The following is an 18252-nucleotide window of genomic DNA, read 5'->3' on the forward strand; positions in this document are numbered from 1 at the left end:
TTTTTGCTCCAACAAGAATGTCAAGTAATTTTATTTTAAAAGTGAAAATTCTAAGTATGCATGTATGTATATTCATATCCCTGAGGCACTTCAGGTTGTTGACAATGAGTCTTTGCAGCAGTTACTGCCCTCTTGCTTCATGGGCACAGTATCCAACAAACACGGGTTCGGCTGCTATGCCACGGCTGTTAAAACAAAGTGGAATGTGATTATCAAACACCAGACTGGTTGCATAGGCAGGAAGAGAGATATAGGCACTCTTATTTTCATTTTTGTGTAAACAAAAGTATGTCCAAGAAATAACAGACGGACAATTTAGGGAGTGAAAAAGGGCCCTATTCAACCATTGTACTTAAGTACAGTTCTCCATTTCAATTAGATGTAACATGATATTGGAAAACAGGTTGAAATATTCAGGGGCTAGCTGTCTTTATGTTCTGCAAAATCTACTGGTTTTACTGAAAAGTTGACATTTGCACATTGCACACCCCGCTCCCTCCCCAATGTATCATAGAATCACAGAATGTCCTGAGTTGGAAGGGACCGACATCGATCATCGAGTCCAACTCCTGTCCCTGCACAGGACAACCCCACAGTTCACACCGTGTGTCTGAGGGTGTTGTCCGGTCTTGTCTTGAACACTGTCAGGCTTGGGGCTGTGACACCTCCCTGGGGAGCCTGTTCCAGTGCTCCAGCACCCTCTGGGTGAAGAACCTTTTCCTAATGTCCAACCTGAACCTTCCCTGGCTCATCATCTTCCTGCCATTCCCTCAGGTTCTGTCACTGATCACCAGAGAGAAGAGCTCAGCACCTGCTCTTCCTCCTCCCCGGTGAGGAAGCTGTAGCCATGATGAGGTCTCCCCTCAGTCTCCTCCAGGCTGAACAAACCAGTGACTTCAGCTGCTCCTCATACAGCTGCCTCTCCAAACCCTTCTCAACTTCATAGCCCTCTTCTGGATACTCCAGTAGCTTTATATCTTTTTTACCCCATGTTGCCCAGACCTGCACACAGTGCTCCAGGTGAGGCTGCACCAGAGCAGAGCGGGACAATCACCTCCCTGCCCGGCTGGCGATGCTGTGCTGGATGCACCCAGGACACGGTTGCCCTCTTGGCTGCCAGGACACACTGTTGGCTCATGGTCAACTTGCCATCCCTCTCCACAGAGCTGCTTTCCAGCATCTCATCCCCCAGTCTGTATGTACAGCCAGGGTTGCCATGTCCCAGGTGCAAAATCTGGTACTTGCCCCTGTTAATCTTCATGTGGTTGGTGACTGCCCAGTTTCCTTTATATGTAGCTCTAATTAGGCCATTTTTATTTATTTTGTGGGGGAGTCAGTTTTAGTGAACATGACTTTTTCCAGCTACACTAACATAAATTATTCAGTCCTAATGTGGCTTTAAAAACAAATAAATGAATCTTTAAGCTTATGGTGGTGCAGTAAGATGGTTTCAGAGTTAAAGTAGTTCTAGTCAAAGTTCTGCTTCTTGGATGCTTAAGCACTAGGTAGTACTGCTATAGTGAATTGTAAGACAATACATACTGCTGCTTAAATTGCACTTAAGAGCCACTATGGAAGAAACTGGATAATGAAGTAGCTCAGCTGAACTACTTCTTACCCCTAAGCAAGACTTACTCTTGGTAAAAGACAGGGTTGCTGTCTAGGTCTCTGGAATATATACCCATTTGTTTCCCTTCTCCCAACCACCATTTCTCTGCAATTTGGGCTGCTGTATCCTCCTACAGGAAGCTGAGTTTAGATGTAAATAGCAGTTACTGCTTTCAGTTCAGCAGCAGTGACCTTGGGTAGGCAGAGCTACTGCTCTTCCAGTGACCTTGATGGAGCTGCTACGAAGTTCTACCTATCCCTTCCCACACTCTCTGGTACCCTGCTGCAGAGCAAGCCAGAGCTGTTCTACTTGGAAAGGCTCCTTGGACTGGTACAACTGCCATAGTCAGTATATGCCATATATAAAAATGTTAGTAGGCACGTAGTCCTTTGCCCAAACTCTACGATTTTACAACAGCCTGACTGATTAAATCAGCTCTTGGAGTTCACACAATGCTAAGGAAACCCCATACACATGAAAGGCACCGTAGCTGCAGCTCCAAGGAATGCTCATTTCATCAAGGGAAAGGGAATAGTTTTCTCTGATGTTTTTCTGCTTCAAAGCCTACGTTGAAGGAATCATTTTCAGGAAGACGTGTCCTTTTATTGAGGTAGTCTGTTTATAACAGGAATTGTTCACCATAAGCTTATAAGCCAGCAAAGCATCTCTCATGCTAGCACTATCCAAGCATCTGCAGGCATCTGCATCAGCTCCCTGTGCAGCAATACGCTGTGCAGCTGTGCAGCCAGTGCTAAGGAAGAAGACGGAGATGCAGCAACAGCTAACCATGTCCAGGAATAGCATGGCTTAGTTCACCATAAAACCCTAATCCTAGAGGTACAGCCACAGTACATTTCACTGTTCAGTTCTACCAGTGCTTTCTTTGAGCCTCATCAAGAGATGCACCACCCTGTTAAGTGATAGGACATAAGTTTTTAAAGTCCTTTAATCTTGTTTTTAACATGCATTTGTTAACTCTCAATCCATCTATTCTTCTCATGGCTGAAGGAGACAATGCAATTTACATAATAACTATTTTACTATAGCATTATTTAATGCCAGCTTGAAAGAAACCCCCAAAATTAACACTTTGATTAATCAAGTGACTGAAGAACTCCAAAGTGCTAGTTTACATTGTAAGCTGAAAGTCAGTGATTCTGGCAGGTAAATGTGCTAAGACATCTACAGGAACATGAGCAGACTTTTGAGTGCTGACTGACTGCCGTTGTGCCTTGTTCTCTAAAAAGCCAATTTGTACCTACTTTGAAATAGATGGGATTTTCCATGATTTTCATAAACCTTTGTAGAGAAATTGAACAGCATGCTGCATTTTTGCTGCAGTCCAACTTTGCAGCAGCATTCAGGAATACCTAAAAGGCTCTCGTGATTGTATACTTTTAAAAGTGGAGTCAAACTTGGACTTAAGACTCAGGAATCACCCATTTCTACAACACTGAATATACAAAGACAGCATGAGCAACAATTAACCAGTAACTTGTTCAGGTACTTTTTAGGAAATAACTGCAGAGAAGAATATGTTATGAAGTGACTTTGTTTACAGTAGCCATAAATGAATTAAATTTTATCAGAGACTCCTTATCCACCCCTTTCAGGTTCTACACTAAGGTAATAGCTGAAAGAATAGCTCACTCCACCTCACCTCTCATGCAAACAACTCCACTTGATTGCCTGCTCCAGGTTTTAACTATTATTTAGATTGAATAATTAACAACAACTTAAAAAAAAAAAAAAAAATCTACTTTTTCCCATGTGTGCTCCTCCCAAATCTGTTTTAATATCCTTTTTGTCTGACATAATAATGGTGTTGGTTTTTCCTTTAGAGGAAAGATACATAGATGAGTTCTGGTATTTCACTGAAGAAAGTGAATGAGTTAGTTGCAGAACAGTCTAGAACTCCTGTCTTAATGTATCTGTTCTTCCCCTTCTGAGGATACAAAAACACATGGGAGGACATTTACATAGTCCAGTTGGACTTGTAGCTCTCCTCCCTTCATTAGCAGGCCAGCAGTTTAGGGCTTGAACTACGCTGGTTACAAGGCATGAGAATCAAACTTCACTACAGCTATTAACCTCACCGGAGCATGCGGCATCGATGATTTGTCAGTCTTCTATAGGCATCCTGCAAGTTGGTCACATTCCTGCTGCTCCAGAGTCTTTCCCCAACAGCACTTGCTCGAGGCCTGTAAATATATAACGAGTTTTAGAGGAGGTAGAGTCTATAACCAGAATTGGATGAAAGTTTTTAATAAGAGGTCTTATTTCCAGAAGCATCAATTTTTATAGCTGCTCAGGTTCAGTACAGAGCACTGTTACCACTAACACACAGTCCTGTTGGATTAATTAATGCTCATTGTAGCTGGCTTTCTAAAATCCAAAGATAAAGCAGTTCATACCATAATCTTGGTGTGAGGTTAGTTGCATCCACAAATTCCCCCCACAGGCAGGCTTCTCCACCTATTAAAAGCTTTTTCTGTTTTTCAGACCCTGAATTCAAAGCAGAAAGTTAGAATTTCTATTTGCCCAGAAGATGTGTGTATATAAACAATTTCATTTTCTAATACTGAGAGAGGATTAATGTTCACTGGTTTGTTTTATCATACAAAATATCTATCCTAAGCACTAACTTTTTGGTAGTCTTTTTACTGCATGTGAAAAGCACCAGGTCCTTTGCCCAGATAACCCATTTCCCTCCTTTGTAAGGAAGGATGTTACCTTTCATCCTCTGAAGACATTCCGTATCTTTCTGACATTCCTCAGGGATTTCAGTCCTGATTAAAACTGTTCACTCTATCACATACAGAACATTAATTGAAAAAGCTGTAGTCAGGCGTTTTCCCTAATCAGCTGAGCTACCTTGCACAAAATGAAAACCCCGGGGGAAAGCATAAGATGTTTGTGTCACCTTCAGGCAGGAGAGAACACGTCTTGTTCTAGAACAGTCCCATGCTCTAGAAACTTGCTAACATGAACTCAGTGTCTGTGAACAGCCATTTTGCACAACTCTGCCCCCAATGCACGATGCGTCTGTTCACCTAGTCCAGTATCTTGTCTTACACAAGCACCAGGTGTGCCAGATGCTTGAGAAACGTTAACACTTTTCCCTGTGAGAAACTGAAAGTTTCATTTTTTTATTTTGAGAATTTTCCAGACATTTAGCTGACATTAAAATCCTTTGATTACAGGCTGTATCTCATCATAGTGACTGCACAACTACTCTAAATAGCCTCATTCTTTCCATTTACACCTTAATATGAACCAAAGAGTTACATGTACAGAACATGAATATAAAAAATAACAAACCAGAGAAATTAAGCGGTTCAACACTGTAGTATTTCCTCCAGTCTTGCCCGTAACTAATGTAGTCCAAGTACCAGGGAGCTGCCAGGATAGCAGTGAACCCAGCTCCAGTGACATTACTCAGTTCATAAGCATAGTTTCTTTCCATCCACACTTCGACTACCGTATCTGGTTTCAGCTAAAAAGGGAAAACCAAAACAAAAACCCAAAACATGAAAGACAATCCTAATTGCTGTTATCAGGAAAAAGGATGATGGATTTCAAAACTGAGTATTTTGCTTTGAAGAGGAACACTTTGGAATCTGCCCTTTGCATTTTTTTTTCCCCCAGAGTCTAAAGCTGATGAGCTTTTCACTGGTTTTAAATAGAGCTCAGACTAGTGAAGCCTAGGTTATACTATAGACAGTGTTGAAAGCAGGTATCTACACGCACCACTTATCTGACCACTTCTGAAAAGCACAGTTATGTAAGAGAAGAAATACAGGGAAACTTATAGCAACTTTCCTACCCTCTCCTCTGATGCTCTAAAGCATATTATCTGTGTTCACGTTTAGAAAGCATTTCAATACTGATGTTCCTGTTCCACCTATTTTACATGTTCAATAAATGGTAAGTTCAAGGAAGGCCCCACAGCTGAGGAGACTTGCTGAAGTCAGTGGACTTAGCTTTAATTCCCAAGAGACACAACTCGAACTATTTAAGAGTCTACTTTGGAAGCCTCCCACAATATTGTGCTCTTATGGAAGAGTATCTTATTCATTTTCCCATCTTACCTTCGCTTTGTTATCAAACACTTCTTGCCAAACCATGTATCCTTTGTTATAGGAGGAAACGATGTCCAAAATTCTAGAATTCAGAAATATGATCATGTTTGTGAATTTCAGTGAGATCAGTACAGGCAAACAAAGCAAGCAATCTTTTCTACCCTAAGGCACATCAGGCTTTCCCAGCATTGCATAGGGGACCAAGAAAAATCAGGTTTTTCTGGTTTTGGCCTTCAGTTCTCTGCCTTGAAGAGCATGTTCTCCCACATATAAGGATATGCATGTGCTGTAACACAAACTGATGTTCAGAACTACCATCAACTCACACAGGTGTCTAAACCCATGTTACTTAAGAATGAAACAAATAAATGGCTGCAAAAACTTTACGACTTTTCTCCCCACTCTGTGTGCTAACATTAAAGCTGATGCCTAGTAGAAGACACCCAGTACATTGAGAGTGTGTGTACAACTAGCCTTGTTTGTGTCCCACATTTTAATGTTGTAAACTTTACATTCAGTGTATTAAGGTGGACAGTCCCCAATACATGGCACTTTTCAAAAACAATATAGGCTAACCTAAATCAGCTTCAGTATCTGCACGTCAACACCACCCTCAGATAGTGGCTGTGAAAAGCTGAGCAAGAATTAAAAAACCACCATACTTCTGAATATAGTAAGATTCCAGTTTAGCATAGTCACTGCCAAGTCCTTGCTTCTTCATGAACTCCTGCACTTCAGGATTAGATTTCCTTAAAAAAAATACAAAAAATTGTTTTGTTTTAAACCAGATTTCCCAACCATTACCACCTATGGACAGCACACTACCTGATGCCTTAGGCACACTATAGCTTGGAATGCACAACAGAGGAAAAGCAGTACACTCACATGATTTAAGTATTTTGAAATGGTTTCATTTTGATTCGAAATTAAATCCTACCTCTCTGATAGAACTACTGGAGTCCCTGTTCTGAAGCAGTCTCTGGAAGGCTGCCTCAAAACCCTAAGACCTCTGGGGTTCCTGGCTTCCCCGAGACTTTGTAGGAAGGTTACCAGCAGGTCTGGAAATTGAGCAGCTGTAGTACCAAGAGATCTGCAGAACTGACATAAAGAATCTCAAAAGGAAACCAACACTTTTGTGATAAAGCATTTGCCAGAAGTTTTCTCTCTTTTTAAAAATTAAAGTAAGTCCCGAGTGTTCAGATTTGATGTTACAAGAGAATGCAAAAATACTAACTAGATCAAGTTGAATACTCATCCAACTAGATCTGCTCCAGATTCTGTATTATTAGTTACTCCAGCGGAGAGATTTCAAAATACTCAAAATTCGCAATCAATTCAAAAAACTCTATTAATGCATGCCATACTTCTAATATAAGCACACGAGAGTCAGTACTGTAATACTTAACGTAGCAGATTTTCTGGAAGGCAAAACTCACTTGAAAGTACTGCTTTTCCTTTAACACAATGCATTTAAATGTCAATTATCTTCTTTAGTACTTCCTTCCTGCCAGGTTAATTTTCATAAAGCAATCCTTTAGAATACCTGAACATTTATGAAACTACTAGTCAAAGCAAAATTCTGCACAACATCACTTGCTTGTTGAGGATCCCAAATGCCCTGCCTGTAAATAGTTACAAAAGCAGGAGTGGAGATCATTGGGTTAAGCAGTGAAAAACTGTCTCAAGCAACTGAGTTCCATAATTGATGGATATAGGCAAGATTAAGAAGCACTAGATATTTGTTCTTTGAGCTGTTACCATACCAACAATTGAAGTCCACTTCATCTCCTCCCAAATGAATGTATGCATCTGGAAACACACTGCTGATCTCTTTGAAGAATTTAGTCATGAAGTCATAAGTTGTATTCAAAATGGGATTTACAGGTCCAAAGGACCCACTTGGCTTTTCTCCATTGTAACAAGGGGTGAGAAGATCTTTTTGACCTAATAGAGGCAAATAATAGAGGATATTCAGTTCCGTGTTGATATGCTAGCTTTGCTAGCAAGAAGAGGCAGTTACTCATATTTAAAAGGTTAATATTCATTACTTAAGTGCTCATCTATCCTAAGTATAATCGAATAGTGGCAGTATGAAATAAAGCAACCTGCCCAAGGCTGAAGAACCCTCTAACTGGACATCACGACTCTGATTTTTAGATTTGTGATTTAATAGACACTAATTTATGGAACATGTCACTGTACCTGGAAAAGAGATTCTGGATGACTACTTGAGTAAAAAAGCTTTAATGGATTTAGGGAGGAAACCAACTGGAAGGAAGCCCAATACAATGACTGTGCTCCAGAGGCCTCTTTTTTCTTTTTTATTACTCTGCTTTGTTAACACCCAAGTAGGTGGGAGGTATATGTCCTACCTCTAGGTAGTCTGCTAGGAATTTACCTCTACGCAAGAAAGGAAGGCTAGACAGACATCAAAACTAAGTACAGGTTCTTGAGTCAAGACAGCTGAAGCAACACAAGCCAGGATAACAAAACAGGAAGAAGTTATTATATGTAGGCTGGAGATTCCTGTGTACAGTTTATTTGGTACAGTGTGGTTGCAGCAGTAGCACCTTCTTGGCTGCATGTTCCTCCTCTAAGCACATGTTCCCGAACAGGGCCCCAGTGGTAGATTGCTTCAACTACTCTCCTCACACATCCTCAAGACTTCTCTCCAATATCTTGAATTTGAATGCAAACAAAGCATAGCTGCCCAGGTTCATAAGCAAATCCAGGACTGGCTCCTGTGTATCACATTAAAAAAAAATACACAAGAAGCTACAAGAAACAATCAACTTTAGGCAAGGGAGCTGAACCTTGCTTTTCACATGAATGTAGACCACCTCACATATCACCAGACTGGCTTTTATCACTGCTCTGGAACAGCAAAGACTTAATGAGATGAAGGATTCAGAAAGACTGTTTAGTAAATTTAGTATTTACCTTGTTCCTTTCCTCCTCATTTTAAACTAGTGAGAAGAGCCTGAGGCATCTTCCAGCATTATGGCCATATCTCCACAGGACAAGCACAAGACGTGCCTCATGGCTGAAGCTTAAGTTATGAAGCACTAGAAATATCTTTACTATTTACAGTTTGGCCAAAAACATCTTATGTTTAATTGCAGTCAGTGCACCTTGAATTAAGGCACAAGCCTCCTTGGTCCTTGAGCTCATGTAAACACCACCACTCTCTGCATCCAAGCATTCTCTATCAAGAGAAGTATTATTCTGAAACCCAGAAAAGAGAGACTGAAGAACCATCCAACTTTGCTGTGTTTTGTTCACTGGAAGATTACCACTTAACTAATAAACAGAAACATCAACCACTTTAAAAGACCCTTCCTAAAGCAGAAATCTCTAGACTAGACAGAAACTTCACTATTTCTAGCCACTACCTTATTACTCTAAACTCAAGAGTACTGGATGGGGGGACAGTAACAATACAAAGTCTAAGGCAAACAGAGTATATCTGTGCTTTTGCACACACATCCAGCACAGGAAGCGTCAGCTTTCTCTGTTAACTTCAGTTCTTCTAAAACACGAAGATAATGACCATCACTGAATCTGCCCCTTGCTTACCTCTTACCAAGGGCCTTTCACAGCACTTTAAAAGATGCTTTTTAACAAGTTCATTTGCTTGTTACACACTGCTTACCACAATTTTAACCATTAATACTTTATTGGACATACCTTTTCCCCAAGACTGTGTGTGCCCTGGGGTATCAAACTCTGGGATAACTCTAATGCCTCTTAACCGGGCATACTCAATCACCAGACGGATGTCAGTAGGAGTATAGATGTGGTTATATGAGTATGCTCCCTGTAAAGCATTCACATTAAGAGACAGCTTACAAAACATTACATCAGCAGCTCACAACATTTGGATTAAAGTGTTATATTTTAGACTGCAGAACAGTTTTACAAGTTGGCCTTTTCTGGTTTATCATGTGTGCAACTGCAATCACAAAATTTTTTGGTTGACTAGTGGAAAAAAAACCCATACAACCAAACAACAACAACAGCACAACAAACAACCCCCCCCCCTCAAACAAACACCACACAAAAATTAACCCCTTTTTCCAAACTAAGACCAATCTCTTAAGGAGACTGTCCTTTCCTCCTTAGCTCAGTTACTGTAGAACACAGAAAAGCTAGTTTCTATTCCACCAGATTTTTGAAAGATACCTTTTTAAATTTGCCTGTACGCAGGGAAGTTTAGCATCAGGGTGTGTATGTTTTGTGATGCTGAATTCGAGTGCTAGTCCCCTCACACACAGCCAACAAATGTGACAGTGACCCAGACTGCTACATTTGGGTGAAACAAATGTTTGCCAAAGAGCCAAACAACGTAGGAAAAGCATTATGACTCCTCATGACAAAAAGCACTTTAAGCTTCTGTTTATCTGGAAATGGTTTCCACAGGTGAGTTATTAAAAAAAAATAATGGTAAACAAGAACCTTTCAAAAAGGCTATTGAAACAAAGGCTACCTCCCTCCCTCCAACTTTCAGAGGGGAATGGGACAGGACTCCACAGCTATTGCCAGGAAAAATAATCTGACTGCACCGTTCAACAGGTGCAATTTCTGAATTATAAAATTCTTCACAGCATATGCCCAAGCACTGCCCACATAATTTTCATGAGGGTTAGATTCTAGCACTTGTTTTAAATAGAATCATGAATTTTCTGCTTAGGCTCAGTCTACTTAATTACCTGTGCTTGATTTGGCTACTACCGTACTGTGACTGAGCAAGAACCTCATGATGGCTTTCATAATTAGCAAAATCTACTGTGAAACAGGAAAAAAAGAGATATGTTGCACTGCCTTGTTTTAAAAAACAACCTCTCACTTTTGGACCTTTTATAGACGCATTGTCTTACATAAGTAGATCTCAGAAAGGGCAGAAGTACTACTGCAGCAGTTACAAACCTAGAGGTGACAGGGAATTCTCTTACATTTATTCAAGTGTCAAGAAGTCTACCAGTTAAACAAAGAAACAAACAGAAATCTACCACTACTGCTTGAAGGCCTGCAAAGGTGTTTACTCACCTTGTCACTTAACTCAGGGAAACAAATACTCTGGTAGGGGAATGACTGATCATCTACTATATGCCAGTGGAGAACATTGAACTTGTTAAAAGCCATGGCATCCTGTAATAAACAATGCAAGACAGTCTAGTTAAGCACTTTACTCACTCCCAGAAAAGTTATGCAAAAAAGATGGTCTTGTCCCAGTATCCTGCATGCCTAAAGCAACAACTACATAAAATAATAATAATAATAATAATAATAATAATAATAATAATAATAATAATAATAATAATAATAATAATAATAATAATAATAATAATAATAATAATAAACTACAAACAACAAAACAAAGCACAGAGGAAAAGGTGTACTGTGTTTCACCGAATTACGGAAGCATACAACAAAACATACCAGCCTGTTAATACTACTGCTCCATGCCTCTGCCATCTATTTGCATCACTCCTGTCAACAAACTCTTGATCTGATGATGCTTCACCAGCTCGTGGAAGGAGAACTGCTGTAAATACTTATGAATTTTTTCCACTTCAGAACATCTGCGTAATTCTCTATGCGCCATCAGCTATTTGAGCTTACAGAAGCTTATGCCTTTCTGCTTAAATATTTTCGACTCAAAAACTAAACAACATGCGAGAGTTTTCTCCTATTCAGTACACCCCTACTTGCTAGTGACTTCCGCAGAATCCATTTCAAGTGCATGCAAAATAAAACATGCATTTTCCCCACAGGAGATAGTGTTCCCCTTACATTTTCAGTCATTACAGTGTCAGTACTTCCCTTTTTTGAAGATAACTAAGATAAACGTTCACACACTTATTTTAGAATTATGAGTCCAGATGGACAGCTAGACACAGGCACTGAGTTATGAAAGTCTGTTAGAGTCACTGGAAGTGTAGTGTGCTGTGTGCAGACAGAGTAAGTGTTCTCTACATTGCTCAGGGCCGAGTAATCACAACACAGTTGCTTCCAATCCCTTGCCTCAATGCAGTTATTTCATACAATTCTTTAGGTTGAAAAAGACCTTTAAGATCATCAAATCCAAACATAAACCTAATACTGACAAGTCCAGAACTAGACCATGTCCCTAAGCACCACATCTAAATGTCTTTTAAATATCAGGGATGGCGACAGGACCCCTCCCCCTTTTTTTCACCAAGTTGTGTTTAAAGAAGCGACAAAGTCTCTTCAGGACTCGCACCAATCCAAGGTAAGATTTATACTATGTCCATTCCCCAAAATTATCTCATCTATTTTATTAGAAAGCGTAAGTTTTAATTGCCACATGTCTTCATGCACTTCTACCAAATACTACCTTTCCACATAGAAAATTGTATCTCCTGCCCTCAGCCACTCCTTCCTCTAGGACAAAGCCCTTCCCGGAAATACAGCACAGCAGCTGAACACAAACAAGAAATGTATTTGAACCGCTGCCTTGTACATCTAATTACCACATGTCAGTGAAGGGATTACTGCTGTTTTTTATTAGGTTAGCCTGGATTCAAACAGGCATAGAGGTGGGAGGAAAAGTACAATTGCTCTTAAATCAGCAAAACATCACAAAATGTAGCTCTGGGAAAGTATTAGAGCCATACACATAATTTAAAGACAGAAAACAGAACACCAATAGTTACAGAAACACAAAAATTATTAGAAATGCAAGTCTCAAAAGTCAAGTTACTCTTAAAAAAAATTACTCATAAAAAGTTACTCATAAAAGAGACAACAAATATTGACATAAGTAAGTACTTGAGTCTTTGAAGCACCCTCAGTTGTAAATAAAACACTACACAAGCACTACCTGCTGAACAAGGACTGATCCTAAAGGTAAACACAAGTAAATATCCATAGAGGGGAAAGTTCTGAGCACAGTTCAAGGATGACCTCAGAAATAAAGGCTGGTTTTACCTTTGCTCTCTCCCTGTCCATCTTACCACTGCTCTGCAAAGTTCTCCAACATGAAAGAGAAATTTCTAACACTACAAGGGTGTTTCAAAAAGATGGACCACATTTGAAATCACTACTGCTTTGAAAGTGGGTCAATTTTTTGGAAACACCCTGTATTTCATCTTGGAAAAGCAACACAAAGACAGGAAACGGCATGTTGTTCCACTCAAAAGTTCCTCCATTTCAAACCACCAAGTATGCCCTGCTTCAAGGATTTCAACAGCAGAAAAGGGGAGTACAGAACAGAAAAATCCACAGCTTTGGGTGCTATGATTATACAAATTCATCACCTTCCCATCAAGGTGGGAGTTTAGAGTTCTTAGTGTGCTTACTTAAGCTTTTCAGAGAAAGGTGTGAGGTTGGTTTGGTTGGGTTTTTCTTGTCTTTTCTTTTTTTAAATTCTTTTTGAAGGGACACGGTGAAAGAATACAGTAGCTTCCAATGAGCATTTCCAATTTTCCCCCTTACTCTGTACTACTTAATTACTGGCTTGCTCTTAGCAGCCTAAGAAAGGACAACCAGAGCCTGGTTAATGAAAAAAATAGAATCTTTCTGCTACCACTGGCATTGAAGCCAGGACTTGCAAAATCCCCCTTACATTGCTTGGTGACAGTCAGATGTCTCAAAACATCCGTCAAGAAATAAGTCAGCTGGTTTAGGCAACAGCTAATACAGAAAACCCAAGCTACCACAAATCCCAGCCTCTTTTACAGATTCAGTAGTCGTTGTGTCTGCCCACTCAATTCCTCTTCTGTGTGTGTTCTGAACTTCACTTAGCAAAGTTCACTCTGTCCTTTCAGAAGTCAGCCAGGGTCCTCTTTCCACACAAGCTCCAGTAGCTACCTACTTCAGAGGGCAAAAAACAATAACAAAAACAACTTCATTAAAATAATGATAGAAAATTTCCCACTTACCAGGTTTGTAAGAATAGATTTCAATGGTAAATAATGTCTTGAAGTGTCCAGTAAGATTCCTCTATGAGCAAATCTTGGGAAGTCATAAATTTCAGATTCATTGACAAGGAACTACGAGAACAAGATTTTAAAATTACAATTCCCACTTTACAGTCATCATTTTAAACAAGAAATGCTTGCTTTTTAGTTTGTTAACAGTTTTCAAATGATCGTTTCCTGAAAAAAATTACTTAATGAAACAAGTAGATCTGCAGTTTCTAGAAAAGCACCAAACAAAGAATGTGGTTGTTTGTTATCAGAACTGTGGTTTTAGTTAATACTTACACTTCCATAGTCATCTTCATGAACCAACTGGCTAAAGGTTTCCAAACCTAGGAAAAAATCCAAGAAAGGGACCTGCAGTACAACCCAGTACTTGTCCTTACGTTCTATTTAAAAACAGGACTTTAACGGTTCACAGGCGTTCACATAGCTAGAAAGAATGCTTTGTAGCTGAGTTTCTCTTTCAGTTTCCTTAATCACTCAAGCACCACTGTTGATGAAGGTCTGAAGAGAGAACCATTCGAAGTCTCCATTACACATAACTACTGTATATTAGCACTACAGCATAGCTGTACCAATTTAATACTTGAATTGTATGGAAGTTACTGTCCTTTCTGGAACTGGCAAAGTTTCTGATTTGGCACGAAAAATGTGCTAATTTAGACAACATTACAGTAAGGACAGCAGACTGAAACTTCAGCATTATGGTCTTCTTGGTGATGTGTCCAGCACACTCAGTTATTAGGTGCAGTCGGAGAATCATTTGTTTGCACTGTGGAACAGAAAGCATTTTAGCACCTGGCTTGGCTGATTTAAAGCACAGCAAGAATACACTTATGGTGTGCCACTGGAACCAAGATGCTGAGCATCCAGACTGAGGGTCTGACCAACACATATCTGGGTATCCTTCTGGCCTCTACGCCCACATCCGCTTCCCATTAAGGACTGCATGAGGGCAAGGCTCAGTGGTCAGCAGCTTCTTAGTCTGCCATGGAGTCTGTGTAAGACCAGAGCAAATACCTCTATAGCAAAAGTACGAGCTTACCTCTTAAAGCGCCCCATACCTCATCTGCTTTCAGTGTAGCCACCGGCGCAATTACAGTTAACTGATCTAAAGAGAAGAAAAAAGGAAAAGTTATACCACAAGTAAGCATGGATTGACATGCTAACAGGCCTTAAAAGAGATTCTTCAAGTCCCACATCTCCCATTAAATTCTAAACAATACTGTTTTTAATGGTGAAACTGTGCAGCTAATTTTCATTTATGTGCTCCTGAAATAATGCAAGCTACTAGTCAGAAAGCAAACAGTTAATCAGTAAGATGATAAAACAAATACAGTGCTTAATAATGGCAATGTTAAATATTGCACATGAGCCAGAATTCCAAGCAAGTTTAACGCAACTGATTTAAAACATCAGGTGATATTTTTGCATTTAAGACACAGGTGATAAGTGCTGGGTAACTAAGCCAAACCTAACCACAGAAGTTTACTTCTCCTTTTATCTTCATTTTCTATAGATTATGTTCTTTCTTTTTTTGAGATATAGCTTGTCAAGTATTATTGTTAATTGCTTACTATAAAGGTCTAATTACAAAGGAAAAAAAAAAAAATCAGACCCCACCATCTAATGAGCATGCATAAAAACACACTATATCTATAAATCTACAGATTTCTATTATTATTGAAACATCAAAGCAATAATAAACTGACCAGAGTTTCACATTTGAAGCAGCAGAGAAAAAAATAAGAGGGGTAAATTGCTATGTAATAATTTGTTGAATCTGCTTCAGTATGAAAGAATGGTTGGTTGTAAGTTATACAATTAAAACCTTTGACTAGACTACCAAAGAAAAGCCATAAGGGGAATGAAGAAAGTACCTCAAGCTTTCATTTTAACATAAAAATAGATTGCATATGCTGGAAGTTCCTGGTAAGAAAGAAAACTTAGAAGACTACTGCAATCTCTCCAGGTCTTTTCGTGGTGAACTGTAGCTCAGTCAAGGAATAACTTCCAAGACAGCAGGTTTTTTTCTGAACATATATAGTATCTTAAATGAGCACAGAACAAGTTCTGCATGGCTGTTTGGAATCTTTTACACAAGTGGGCAAGAAGTCAGTACTGAGACAGGTAGATAACTTGTGCTTTAATTACATATCCAATACTCTTGCTATAGGACAGCCACTGACTGATCCATACTGTCTCTATTAAAATAAAGGAGCCAAACTGCTCAATCCAGCAAGTGATTAATAACTGCATACTTCAGTGTTTCTTCCCTGATCAAGCTATCTCATTAAAAGCAGAAAATTACAACCCTGCTGGAATCTGGAGAGCTCAGTTTACTACATGAGGAAAAAGGAAAGACTCCAACTGTCCTAAAGAGCGCAATCTAAAAATCACAGATCTGACAAATGCCCTGACAGGAGAGAACAACAAGTTTCGGCTAAAATCTGAAGCTCCCAAACCAGTTCAAAGTTCAGCTAGTGGTAAAGCAGTACAACCACCTGTGGCACAAAAAAATATACTGCCTTAGCAATTCTGCTGCAATACCTCATTTGTGATGAAATGTATGACAAACTTGCACACAAAAAATGCATTACTTGGCTAAATGTACCAAAAAAGATAGAGTAAATCTAAAATAAGTACATTCTATCGCAAGTTAGGTGGAATTAATCCTGCTGCAGATGTATGACTTAAGATTAAAAGGATCTTTTTTCAAGCATCTCTGTCCCAGATAGCAAATGACTGCCTCACCTAGTACAGAAGATTATCTAAAGACAGCACGAAATGAATTGAATATGTTGAACTGTGTGCTAACCTGCCCAAACAAAAAGCATTACTATCAACTCATCCTCGTTTCTGTTAAGAGACTCCTCTGGTCATTACGGCTTAATTTTAGGGTACTTCTCTACTCTGGACTTCAGTTGTAGAACTAAAGAAGCAAAGCAGAACAAAACATACAACCATCATGTTTTTAAATCCTTACTTATAGCTACCAAGAGAGAGTATTTATAATACTGCAAGACAAATAACAAGAATTTCAATGAACACTTTTGGTTTTCCTGGGAAAAAACAAAAAACAACACCAAAAAACAGAAATCAAATGTACATAAGCCACTGAACTGAACTTCAATTCAAATGTAGTTTTTCCTACAGAGAGCACATGAACAAGCCAAGTCTGCCTTCACTCAACACCCTGTACTGAAAGAAAGGATCATTTTTTGATTACTCAGATGTCAGCATTCATTTTTGGGAATAGCACTGAACACCTCTGATTCTTAATGACAGTGACTAGAAAGGCTGGTAGCAGGTAAACAAGTTGAGCACCAGCTAAACCGCACAAATCACAGATTACGCTTCTAACCAGCTTCGTGATTCACTGTGGGCTGAGATTTCCCACAGCATTAGTAGCAAGAACTATCTTCTGGCTGCCACTGTTGTGAAATGTTCTGGAGCACCCCAGTGAGCCTGTGATTTCCAGTTCCTCAAAGAAACCCCTGATGACTTCTACGTGGGAGACACGGCTGAAAGACACAGGCTGCAGGTGCGGTGTCCGGAGCCGGGAACGCGGTACTCACAGGCCTCGCTGGAGCCGAGGTGCGGGTGGCTGTCACAGCCGGGGTCCCGGGACTCGATCACCACCTGCAGGTGCGACAGCTCGGCCTCCGCTCGGGGGCCGAACGGCCTGTAGCCCCAATTCCGCCGGAGGGCCTGTCCGAACATGTAGTCGTAGTACCTGCCGGGGAAGCACAGACGCCGGTGGAGCCCTGAGGTGACCGCTCCCGCCACCGGGCCGCCGCCTGAAGCCGCTCCCCGCCGCTCCTCACCTGCGGAAGGCGTCCTGCAGCAGCCCGCAGTGCGGCCCCGCCGAGGAGCCGGCGCCGTGCACCAGCTGGAAGCGCCCCGGGGCCAGCTGCAGCTGGCGGCCCGACGTGCGGAGCCCCTGCGGCAGGGGCCACAGCGAGTCCTCGGGGCCCGAGGGCGGCTCCCACTCGGCCGGCTCCGGCGCGGGCTCCGTCCGCGGGGCGTCATGGCGAAAGCTGGTGCTCACCAGCACGGCGGGCACAAGGAACAGACCCACCAGCAGCCCGGCCAGGCCCATAGCTCTGCTCATACTGCAGCGGCGGCCGCCTCGGCCCGCGGGAACCGGCCCGACGGGCGGACGGGCCCCGCCTCCGCCATCACGGAACGGGCGGGGCGCCCGCCCCTGGCGGCAGCGCCTCCTCTTGGCCACTCAGTGGCCCCCGCGGCTGCGCGGCCGAGGAGGGGGCGGGGCGGGGCGGGGCGGGGAGGTGTCCTCGGCGAGAGCGGGGTGGCTCGTTGTTGCTCTGCAGGGTTTTCCTCCTTGAGCTGTGGCCCTGCTCGTGAAACTGCTCGAAGGAGCGACGAGAGAGCGTTGCTGCGTCGGAGGTTTTGAGCGGTTTAATTTCTAGAAGGAAAGGTCTTTGTTTGGGTTACATTTCTGTAAAAGGGAAAACTGATTTATCTCTTCTACAGCAATGAAACAGTTTCAGACTGAACAGAAGTTCCTTTTTAGCTGGCTTTCTGCCGATTGTGTTATAATCTATGCTGTGAATAAGCAGAAGTCTGAGTTGCAGTCAAGTATTTCAGGCTT

The 18252-nt window shown here is 41.1% G+C and overlaps 1 protein-coding gene across 1 annotated transcript; it reads right to left on the bottom strand.

The window, feature by feature from the left end:
* Positions 1-17: 17 nt before the first annotated feature.
* On the bottom strand, positions 18-17820 carry HEXB (hexosaminidase subunit beta). The gene is made up of 14 exons (XM_082074271.1): positions 17465-17820; positions 17216-17373; positions 14683-14748; positions 13920-13966; positions 13596-13706; positions 10738-10839; positions 9379-9508; positions 7455-7635; positions 6354-6440; positions 5701-5773; positions 4931-5105; positions 4024-4114; positions 3706-3810; positions 18-185 (listed from the first exon to the last, which is right to left on the bottom strand). The coding sequence occupies exons 1-14, from the start codon at positions 17749-17751 to the stop codon at positions 122-124; spliced, it is 1677 nt and encodes a 558-aa protein (XP_081930397.1). The 5' UTR covers positions 17752-17820; the 3' UTR covers positions 18-121.
* Positions 17821-18252: the final 432 nt, after the last annotated feature.

The sequence above is a fragment of the Streptopelia decaocto genome (genome assembly GCF_964273445.1).
Source record: "Streptopelia decaocto genome assembly, chromosome: Z".
Taxonomy (NCBI): Eukaryota; Metazoa; Chordata; class Aves; order Columbiformes; family Columbidae; genus Streptopelia; species Streptopelia decaocto.